Source organism: Salvelinus namaycush, chromosome 31 (assembly GCF_016432855.1).
Source record: "Salvelinus namaycush isolate Seneca chromosome 31, SaNama_1.0, whole genome shotgun sequence".
NCBI classification, from domain to species: domain Eukaryota; kingdom Metazoa; phylum Chordata; class Actinopteri; order Salmoniformes; family Salmonidae; genus Salvelinus; species Salvelinus namaycush.
In genome coordinates this window covers 32,718,364-32,730,637 of record NC_052337.1, presented here as the reverse complement: position 1 = coordinate 32,730,637, position 12,274 = coordinate 32,718,364, and the positions used below count along the sequence as shown (strand labels likewise).

The 12,274-nt window shown below is 39.4% G+C and overlaps 1 protein-coding gene across 3 annotated transcripts in view; it reads left to right on the top strand.

Moving 5' to 3' along the window:
* The first annotated feature begins 595 nt into the window (after nucleotides 1-595).
* Nucleotides 596-12,274, top strand: part of LOC120025946 (phosphatidylinositol 3-kinase regulatory subunit alpha) — a 61,724-nt gene continuing 50,045 nt past the window's right edge. Inside the window, exons 1-2 of one of the 3 annotated variants that reach the window (XM_038970687.1) lie at nucleotides 596-836; nucleotides 10,291-10,974. In XM_038970687.1, the coding sequence (XP_038826615.1) occupies nucleotides 10,644-10,974 (331 nt within the window). In that variant the 5' untranslated portion in view covers nucleotides 596-836; nucleotides 10,291-10,643. Of the gene's footprint in view, nucleotides 837-9,716; nucleotides 9,733-10,187; nucleotides 10,975-12,274 lie in introns of those variants that run through there. The other 2 variants (XM_038970689.1, XM_038970688.1) reach the window with 2 other exon arrangements.

Sequence of the window (12,274 nt, the reverse complement as noted above, 5' to 3'; positions counted from 1 at the left end):
ATGGGAGTGGTTTTCCTACCATAATGTAGCTTGTCCTCTTCTGTGTCTGGAATCAATTAAATAGCCTCTAGAGCTGTGTTTACACAGGCAGTGCAATTCTGATCTTTTTTTCCCACTAATTTGATCAATCAGATCATCTCTGAAAAGATCTGATGTGAAAAGATCTGGTATGATTGGTCAAAATACCAATTAGTGGATAATAGGTCAGAATTAGGTTGCATGTGTAAAAACAGCCTATGTGAAAACTAATCATCGCTTTGTAAGCTTTTAAAACCCATAAAGCCAAATAACCTGAAAATAAACATTACCAGCTATTTTTATTCATTTGTTTCTATAGTGTCATGGGCCTATAGGCTACACGATAGTAGAAATGTTAACCTGTTCGCATGTGGAAGTTACTTAATTATCTTATGGGTGTTTCATGTGTGTGCTGCTCGCGTGTAGTCTCAATAACCAATCACACTCCAAGCTCTTGACACGCTACCCGGAGAGGGCAGGGTATAGCTACTCTTATGATGACGTATTTGGATTGACGTGCCAGTGAACGAGTGACCCCGACAGTCCACTGCCATGCCCCTAGTTGAAACTTAAACCAATGCATTCGCTCGAGCGGAATCGTCCTGTCTGTTGACAGAGTACGAGCGTAGCAAATAAGATTAAAACCCACTTTTTAAGTCCTGGACTAATTTGTTCGAAAACGTTATAGCTACTCTCAGAGGCTTTTGGTGTTGTCTTTGTGTGGCTAACGTTCTATGTTTGGTATCAGAGTGGAGTAGTGTGTCCACACGGAAAGAGAGGAGGATTCATTCTATTCAACCTGGGCCCCCTTCATGCAAGTGAGTTGTGCGCTTTTATTATGTATGTACAGTAGCTCGTTAGCTAGGCTAACACGTTAGCACAGTAGCTAGTTAGCATTACATGCCACGTTAGCATACTGGCTATCTCATAGTTTTACTTGTAGTTAAAGACGTCTGTGAATTTTTTGTCATGCCATATAACGTCATATTGCTTATTAAATAAAGTAGTACACGTTTGATTTCAACGGAATTTGTTACCCAATTTTACTTGCTCGCGACGACAGGGACAAGCCGACCACTGCACTGCTGGACTTCGATTGATCGTCCTCAGTATATTGATAATTCAATGAAATGTTGTTATTCATGCCAAACGTTAAAGTCATTATCAAGCATGACAAAGTTAGACTTGGGTGAAAGCTTTTCAACCTAGTAAATGTTAATTTAGCTACCAATTAACTAGCTGTCAACATTTCAGGCGTAATTTGAGTTAAACCTAAAGCCAATTGTCTCTGGTAAACTACCAAGCCACTAGTTGACGTTAGTTACCCACTGTAGCTATTCAATTCAGAGGGACTTTATGTTTACATGAGCAAAGCAAGGGAAATAAACAAAAGTGAGAAGACACTAAACATCAACAAAAACATTCTCATTCTAGAAGATGGGAGAGGTTACTGTATACTATAGAGATAGATAGAGGACTCATCTTTGTAGCTGTGCCATTATAGCGTCTGACAGCATGGGCAAATTGAAGTAGTACATTTTTCACAATTTGCTGATCACACCTGTGACACGGTTGGACATGAATCCAACAGGGTCACAAGGAGGGATCAGCCAAACAAGTTGGAAGCACTGATATACAGTGCCTTCAGAAAGTATTCACACCCCTTGACTATTTCCAAATGTTGTAATGTTACAGCCTGAATTTCAAATGGATTAAATTGAGATTTGTGTCACTAGCCTAGACACACAATATCCCATAATGTCAAAGTGGAATTATGTTCTTTGATTATTTATTTTTTTACAAATGAATAAAAAATTAAAATGTTTAATGTATTGAGTCAATAAGTATTCAAACCCTTTGTTATGGAAAGCCTAAATAAGTTCAGGAGTAAAACATGTCTTATTAAGTTGCATGGACTCACTCAGTGTGCAAGTGTTCAACATTATTTTTGAATGACAACCTCATCTCTGTACCCCAACATACAATTATCTGTAAGGTCCCTCGGTCAGGCAGTGAACACAGATTCAACCACAAAGACCAGGGAGGTTTTCCAATGCCTCACAAAGGGCACCTATTGGTAGATGGGTAAAAATAAAAGAAGCAGATGTTGTATATCCCTTTGAACATGGTGAAGTTATTAATTACACTTTGGATGGTGTATCGATACACCCAGTCACAACTAAGATACAGGCGTCATTCCTAACTCAGTTGCCGGAGAGGAAGGAAACCACATGAGGCCAATGGTGGCTTTGAAACGGTTAGAGTTGAAAGACTGTGATGGGAGAACTGAGGATGGATCAACAACTGTAGTTACTCCACAATACTAACCTAATTGACAGTGAAAAGAAGGAATCTTGTCCAGAATAAAATATTCCAAATCATGCATCCTGTTTGCAATAAATTACAAAAGTAATACTGCAAAAAATGTGGCTTTTTGTCCTGAATACAAAGTGTTATGTTTTGGGCAAATACAACACATTACTGAGTACCACTCTCCATATTTTCAAGCATAGTGGTGGCTGCATCATGTTATGGGTATGCTTGTTGTCGTTAAGGACTGGGGTTTTTCAGTATAAAAAAATAAACAGTATCGAGCTATGCACAGGCAACCCACACACATTCATATAACCTGCATACACACACACACGAATAACGACACAACACAAACACACATACAGTGCATTTGGAAAGCATTCAGACCACTTTCCTTTTTCCACATTACGTTACAGCCTTATTCTAAAATTTATTTCAATAATACATTTTCCTCATCAATCTACACACAATACCCCATAATTACAAACCAAAAAAAGTTTTGACATTTTTGCAAATGTATATCAATTAACAGATACCTTATTTACATAAATATTCAGACCCTTTTGCTATGAGATTTGAAATTGAGCTCAGGTGCATCCTGTTTCCATTGATCATCCTCTACAACTTTATTGGAGTCCACCTGTGGTAAATTCAATTGATTGGACATGATTTAGACTAGAGGTCGACCGATTATGATTTTTCAACGCCGATACCGATATCGATTATTGGAGGACAAAAAAAGCAGATGCCGATTTTATAAAAAATAAAAATGTTTTTATATATATATATATATATATATCCTACACACACACACATTTTTGTAATAATGACAATTGCAACAATACTGAATGAACAATGAACACTTATTTTAACGTAATATAATACATAAATACACACACACAGCTCAAGTGACAATGATACTGAAGAGTCTGCTTAGGAGACAAATACTCTCAACTGTTTGAATAAAAATAGAGTAAGTTACCTGTGATGAATGTTGAAAACAAAAACTGTCATTTCTATATGCAGGAAATCCTATTTTAATAATGGGCATGGTAAGAATTGACGACCAAAGTGCGAGTCATAATTGCCATGACACCTTCTAGCAAAATCTGAAAAGCGGGTTCCTTCATTTATTCCATAGGATATTTTTAGATTCACTTAAAATAAGGTCTGTGTTTTGTGTAGGCTTACACCACCATGCCAATTTTATAACTGTGTAGATATCCATAGGACAAGGTAACTCTGATCAATATTGGCTAAATATAAGCGAAGATACATTTTTTTGTAGAGTGGATTTATGAAAATATGTTGACAAACGTTACCTTATCCTAGTGAGATTTACACAGGTATCAAAACGTCGAGGCGGTTTAAGCCTGCACGAAACAGACCTTATTTGAAGTAGATCAAGACATTCTCTATGGAAGACATGAACGGTAAAATAACAAAGAAACCCCTTTCAAGTTCAGCCACAAGTTATTACAGGAATTATAACTCGTTGACTATTTCTCTCTAAACCATATACCTTTGACTAATCCGGAAACTATCAACTCGAAAACAAAACGTTTATTCCGTTCCGTATTTAACGGGTGGCATCCATGAGTCTAAATATTCCTGTTACATTGCACAACCTTCAATGTTATGTATAATTACGTAAAATTCTGGCAAATTAGTTCGCAAAGAGCCAGGCGGCCCAAACTGTTGCATATACCCTGACTCTGCGTGCAATGAACGCAAGAGAAATGACACAATTTCACCTGGTTAATATTGCCTGCTAACCTGGATTTCTTTTAGCTAAATATGCAGGTTTAAAAATATATACTTGTGTATTGATTTTAAGAAAGGCATTGATGTTTATGGTTAAGTACACATTGGAGCAATGACAGTCATTGATTGATTGTTTTTATAAGATAAGTTTAATGCTAGCTAGCAATTTACCTTAGCTTACTGCATTCGCGGCACAGGCAGGCTCCTCGTGGAGTGCAATGTAATCAGTGTTAGAGCATTGGACTAGTTAACTGTAAGGTTGCAAGATTGGATCCCCCGAGCTGTCAAGGTTAAAAATCTGTCGTTCTGCCCCTGAACGAGGCAGAACGTTCCTAGGCCGTCATTGAAAATAAGACTGTGTTCTTAACTGACTTGCCTAGTTAACTTCTTATGGCTGCAGCCCGACACCGGTACACTTATGACAACAGCCAGCTCAAAGTGCAGGGCGCGAAATTCAAAAGATATATTTTTTTAAATATTTAACTTTCACACATTAACAAGTCCAATACAGCATATGAAAGGTACACATCTTGCGAATCCAGCCAACATGTCTGATTTTTTAAAATGTTTTACAGGGAAGACACTATGTAAATCTATTAGCTAACCACGTTAGCAAAAGACACCACTTTTTTTACTCCACCAGTTTTTTACTCCATCAGTAGCTATCACAAATTCGTCAAAATAAAGATATAAATAGCCACTAACCAAGAAACAACTTCATCAGATGACAGTCTGATAACATATTTATTGTATAGCATATGTTTTGTTAGAAAAATGTGCATATTTCAGGTATAAATCATAGTTTACATTGCAGCTACAATCAGAAATTGCACCGAAAGCAGACAGAATAATTACAGACACCAACGCCAAATAACTAAATACTCATCATAAAACATTTCTGAAAAATACATAGTGTACAGCAATTGAAAGACAGGCATCTTGTGATTCCAGACAATATTTCCGATTTATCAAGTGTTTTACAGCGAAAACACAAGAGCGTTATATTAGCTTACCACAATAGCCAAAAACACAAGCAATTTCCCAGTAGCAAAAGTTAGCGATCGTAACAAACAAGCAAAAGATATATCATTTTTGACTAACCTTGATTTTCTTCATCAGATGACAGCCCTATAACATCAGGTTATACATACACTTATGTTTTGTTCGAAAATGTGCATATTTAGAGCTGAAATCAGTGGTTACACATTGTGCTAACTTAGCTACTTTTTCCACAACGTCTAAACAGCAACGATATTTTTCTGACACGTTTTCTGACACACATATTCTGACCAAATAGCTATTCATAAACATAAGTAAAAAATACATGTTGTATAGGAAATGACAGATCCATTAGTTCTTAATGAAATCGCAGTGTTAGAATTCTAAAAAATAACTTCATTACGACATCCAGCTTCGGTATAGCTGAGTACCCCAAAGTTGGGCGCCCACGACTAATTCACATGCACGACAGATATATGAATTAGCATCATAAAATGTTTCTTACTTTTGGTGATCTTCCATCAGAATGTTGTAGAAGGTGTCCTTTGTCAAGAACAGTCATTGTTTGAATTTAGAACGTTCATTTTCCCTCTCGATTTAGCACGCGCACTTGCCAAGTGGCACAAAGCTCTCCATCGTCAACAAACGGAAGAGAACGGAACACGGCAAAACTCCCGAAAAATGTTCAATAATCTGATGAAACTATATTGAAAAAACATACTTTACGATGATATGGTCACATGTATCAAATAAAATCATAGCCGGAGATATTAGTCATCCATAACGACAGCTAAACAGAAGGCAAATCCATGTCCCCTTTCGCGCGCTCCAGAAAACAGAAAATGGACGGTCACGTCATACAAAGAGCTTTTATTCCACCTCAGACCAAGATAAACAAGAAATTTCTTCTCTCACCGCCTCTTGACATCCAGGGGAAGGTGTATGGAGTGCACGTAGACTCTTACGTATCATGCCCATGTATAGGCAGGAAGTAGAACAGAGCATCGATTTCAGACTTTCCACTTCCTGGTTAGGAAGTTTGTGCCAAATGAGTTCTGTTTGACTCACAGATATAATTCAAACGGTTTTAGAAACTAGAGAGTGTTTTCTATCCAATAGTAATAATAATATGCATATTGTACGAGCAAGAATTGAGTACGAGGCCGTTTGAAATGGGCACCTTTTATCTGGCTACTCAATACTCCCCCTGCAGCCCAAACAGGTTAAATAATGATTAAATAAAGGTGTAAAAAAAAAAAAAAAAAAAAAAACGGCAAATCGGCGCCCAAAAATACCGATTTCCGATTGTTATGAAAACTTGAAATCGGCCCAGATTTAATCGGCCATTCCGATTAATCGGTCGACCTCTAATTTAGACAGGTGTGTGCCTTTCCATTTAAGGTCCAACAGTTGACAGTGCATTACGGAGCAAAAACCAAGCCATGAGGTCGAAGGAATTGTCCGTACAGCTCTGAGACAGGATTGTGTTGAGGCACAGATCTGGGGAAGGGTACCAAAAAATGTCTGCAGCATTGAAGGTCCACAAGAACACAGTGGCCTCCATCATTCTTAAATGGAAGAAGTTTGGAACCGCCAAGACTCTTCCTAGAGCTGGCTGTGACACCAAACTGAGCAATCGGGGGAGAAGGGCCTTAGTCAGGGAGGTGACCAAGAACCCAATGGTCACTCTGACAGAGCTCCAGAGTTCCTCTGTGGGGGTGGAAGTACCTTCTGGAGGAAACATCTGGAGGAAACCTGGCACTATCTCTACGGTGAAGCATGGTGGTGGCAGCATCATGCTGTCGGGATGTTTTTCAGCGGCAGGGACTGGGAGGCGGAGCAAAGTACAGAGAGATCCTTGATGAAATCCTGCTCCAGAACGCTCAGCACCTCAGACTGGGGCGGCGGTTCACCTTCCAACAGGACAACAACCCCAAGCCCACAGCCAAGACAACGCAGGAGTGGCTTCGGGACAAGTCTCAATGTTCTTCGAGTGGCCCAGCCAGAGCCCGGACTTGAACCCGGTCGAACATTTCTGGAGAGACCTGAAAATAGCTGTGCAGCGACACTCCCCATCCAACCTGACAGAGCTTGAGGATCTGCAGAGAAGAATGGGAGAAACTCCCTAAATACAGGTGTGCCAAGCTTGTAGCGTCATACCCAAGAAGACTCGAGGATGTAATCTCTGCGAAAAGTGCTTCAACAAAGTACTGAGTAAAAGGTCTGAATACTTATGTAAATGTGATATTTCAGTTTTATTTTGAATATTTTGCAAAAATATCTAAACCTCTTTTGCTTTGTCATTATGGGGTATTGTGTGTAGATTGAGGGGGGGGGGGGGGGGGAGGGGGGGGCGATTTAATCCGTTTTAGAATAAGGCTGTAATGTAACAATGAGGAAAAAGTCAAGGGGTCTGAATACTATCCCAAAGCGCGTGCGCACACACACACACTTTTGTTGCTGCTACTCTATTCTTTATTTTACTCTTATCTATCCTGATGCGTAGTCACTTTACCCTGCCTTCATGTACATATCTACCTCAATACGTCCTACCTTGATCTGGTACAGGTACTCCCTGTATATAGCTCCATTCTTGTGCGTGTTACGGTAAAGTCTACACCAGTTGTATTTGGCGCATGTGACAAATATTTACATTTTTTATTTTGTTTTAGTGGCGCAACGGTCTAAGGCACTGCATCTCAGTGCAAGAGGCGTCACTACAGTCCCTGGTTCGAATCCAGGCTGTATCACATCCGCCGAGATTGGGAGTCCCATAGGGCGCCGGGGTAGGCCGTTATTGTAAATAAGAATTTGTTCTTAACTGACTTGCCTAGTTAAATAAATAAATAAAAAGAGTTAAACCTGTTTGTCTGCTGTCCATCAGGCACTGGGAGATTAATTCACCTTTCAGCGGAACAGTAACCTAAAAGAAGGCCAAATCTACCCTGGAGTTGCTAACTAAGAAGATCGTGAATGTGCCTGAGTGGTCGCGTTACAGTTTTGACTTAAATTTACTTGACAATCTATGACAAGACCTGAAAAATGATCAACAACCAATTTGACAGAGCTTGAAGAATTTGGAAATGAATAATAGGCAAATGTTGCACAAACCAGTCCTCCATAGGAATGAATGGAATTGTAGAGTATTTCAATTTTAAATGTTTCAAGGACAATATTACGTGTTTATGTATTTTGTTGTTGTAGTGGGGACTGTAACATTAGTAAATTAGCTCTCTAAGTTCTGCAATGACTTACATGACAAGCAAAACTGCTGATCCATTACCCAATTTCGAAATTGCACCTTGTGCATTCTACTATTACCACAGTTTGGGAACCACTGCATTAAACACTACAGTATTTCATTGGCATTCAACATGGATGAACAGCATAAGCAAATGTATATCAATGCACTTTTTTATTTATATATGTTAGCATTCCATCTCATAAATTATGTTAACCTAAAAAGGTTTTAATTAGTGCTTATTCAACAACTGCTTGTTTGAGTTTTGGGTTTATTCAGCAGAACTACTCATTGGCACTAGTGGAACAAGCCACTATGTAGGGTGTCCAATCAAAACTGCATCTTTTGACTAATAGTAAAATATGTTACTTGTGTAGATACTTTTCTAAGAAAAGCAATGGTCCAAACCTCATGTCACTATCATCTGTCCAAAAGTTATTGGAGTTTTTACCCTTGTATGATTGCCAAGATTAGGGCGACTAAATCATTGGAGGCCGTAAGAAGAGGGGTTAAAAATCTGTAAAATATATATTTTTGTCAGCTTGTCTCACCGTTGAGCTAGTTATCTTTCTTCTCAAATCTGGAGGACATAAAAAATATAAAGGTAAGACGGATGTTGATTTTAGTATATGCTTTTTTTATATTGTGATTAACAAGCATATCTCTGTGAAATGTCAAAGGAGCACTGAGTGTACTGCAAGCTTTTACATTTAATTAAACTTGTGTCATGTTAATTTCTCTTTTTGCGACAACTTTGCAGACGACCACCACAACCTGTAAAATCCTCAAGTCGCTGCGACAAATGGCACCGCTCTGTCAACAGAGCTCTGTGCTTATTATCGGATGTATTAGGTTACGAAATGCAACTTTTGGGATATAATGTTAATATGTTAAAGTCCCAACTGAGCGATTCCAAATATGAAGAATCATATTTGTCTTGGTAAGATGTATTTTATAACATAAGTGAAATGTCATCACCAAATGTGTTTTTACTCAGGGTGGGGGGTCCAACTTGAGGTGTCCTAAAAAAATTAAAAAAACGTCCTCAATGTCAAATATTTGTGCTCGCCAGAGGTAGCCTGACTGCCATTAGGTACCGAGATGAGATCCTCAGACCCCTTGTGAGACCATATGCTGACACATGCACATTTGTGGCCTGCTGGAGGTCATTTTGCAGGGCTCTGGCAGTGCTCCTCCTTGCACAAAGGCGGAGGTAGCGGTCCTGCTGCTGGGTTGTTGCCCTCCTACGGCCTCCTCCACGTCTCCTGATGTACTGGCCTGTCTCCTGGTAGCGCCTCCATGCTCTGGACACTACGCTGACAGACACAGCAAACCTTCTTGCCACAGCTCGCATTGATGTGCCATCCTGGATGAGCTGCACTACCTGAGCCACTTGTGTGGGTTGTAGACTCCGTCTCATGCTACCACTAGAGTGAAAGCACCGCCAGCATTCAAAAGTGACCAAAACATCAGCCAGGAAGCATAGGAACTGAGAAGTGGTCTGTGGTCACCACCTGCAGAACCACTCCTTTATTGGGGGTGTCTTGCTAATTGCCTATAATTTCCACCTTTTGTCTATTCCATTTGCACAACAGCATGTGAAATTTATTGTCAATCCGTGTTGCTTCCTAAGTGGACAGTTTGATTTCACAGAAGTGTGATTGACTTGGAGTTACATTGTGTTGTTTAAGTGTTCCCTTTATTTTTTTGAGCAATAAATATATATATATATATATATATATATACACATACATATACATATACACACAATTCATCCCAAGAGCACAAAAAAAAATTTGGACCCCCCCCCCCCCCCCCCCCCCCACCAATTTAGAACTGTCCCTATTTCGCTGGTACCTTTCTTGTACATGTAGCCACCACAGATTTTTAAAATGTATGTGATCATAAGTCTTACGCAATGTGTTGCAAATGGCTTCTTCTGTTCTGTATTGCAGGTCAGGTGTACCTTCTCAAGGCCACTGCTGCAAGGGCCATATATACTCATGGAAACACTGCCGGAGGCACCATAGGGGTGCAGTGGATAACCAAGCTTTGAGAATGACCTGAAGACAAGTTAAAACACAATAATCACCCAAAGAACTATTGAGGGCTAGAATGTTCATTAATTGTTGTGTTTAGCTTTTTTGGCTTTTTTTGTTTGCTCCGTTAATATATTCTCGGAAAACCTGAGGAGTAACTAATTGGTGGAACTCTAACCTGCCCGAACAAGTTATTCACTGCCGTGTTGATTTAAAATAATATATATACCACCAACAACAACAAGAAACACCTGTGAAAAGTCTCTACGATGGCTGCAGAAGGATATCAGTACAGGGCACTTTATGATTACAAGAAGGAGCGAGAGGAGGACATTGACCTCCATGTGGGGGACATCTTAACAGTGACCAAAGGGACCCTGGTGGCCCTAGGGTACAGCGACGGCCTGGAGGAAAGGCCAGAGGACATTGGCTGGCTGCCTGGCTTTAATGAAACCACTCAGGAAAAGGGAGACTTTCCAGGGACATATGTGGAGTTCATTGGGAAGAAGAGGATCTCTCCTCCTACTCCCAAGCCGAGACCCCCCAGACCCTTACCCGTGGCCCCGGGCTCCTCCAAGGCTGACTCTGGTGATGAACTAGGTGAGTGATAAACAGTCTGAGCCTTCTTCAACCGAACCCCAATACAAGGTTTCTGGGACCTGGTATTGGGATGCAGTTGTAATTTGTACAGTTCAAAACAATGTTCACATTGTAAACAAAAAAACTAAACAGAAACAATTCAAACATTTCACACTGCATGGGTAAAATGTTGAGCTGGGTGATATAGACACAAATCCATATCATGATACATTTACTGAATTATCACTAACGATAAATTGAATGATAAGTTGGTACATTAATGTGCACCATAGTAATTTATGTTTTACCTTAAAACTACTACTACTGCTTTGAATATTTTATCTATCAATTGTCCAATTAACAAAAAACATATTAGAAAACATATTTATTTGGTCTGTCGATCATTTTCGGTTATCATCCCAGCTCTTTATACATTTTTTTTTACATGCCCTACAAACCCCATTGCAGGTTTTGTTTGAATAGGCCCTCTTTTCTCCTGCGTTAACAATCAGTTGCTGAAACAAAATGCCAAACCAAAAGCTAATCCACGATAGGTTTGCAGGCAGCCAAACTGACATGTAATCTTGCTGTAGAGGTGGTGGATTGGTTCATCCTTCACATAGACTAAACTCTTGTTAACATTACCACTGAGTTTTAGATAGCCCTTACAAACCCCTTTGTTGGATTTAATCGAAAATACTTTTAAACCCACAAAGCAAATCCACATGGTCGGCTGCTTTGCAAATACCCTACCCCTTACATTTCAATCGTCCCTCAGTGGTATGCTTTTTTTTTTTAAAGCACTTGAAAGACTCTACCCTGATGTTATAACATTGCATTTTATTCACAGAACTTCACATTTGTGTTGGATGGACCTTGTGCATTACTGCATTTGTGACATTTCAGACTTTGTTCCTTCACCATTTGAGAATCTGTGTGTGGAAGCCATTTGGTCAAACCACAGTAGTAATTCAACCCATTGGGCTCACTTCATGGTTCCATTTACACTCTCTGCTCCAGGGTAGTATTGTGTTGCACATGGTTGTGTTGTAGCTAGGACACACACAAGATTGTAGATGCCTCATATTGAAATCATATAAGATAAAAAGTTATGGATTCCAATGCCTAACCTTTATTAGATTTGTTCTCTCCCCACGTCAAATAGATCCCCAAAAACATCTATGTAAGAGACCAAAGCAAACAATGCCTGATTTATGTTATCTTTATGTTGTGTTGGATGCATTTGCTGAGGCAATCCATTTGGCTATCTACAAAGTATTAGCCAATTCTATCTCTTGTCTAGTATTATCCTATCTCTTCT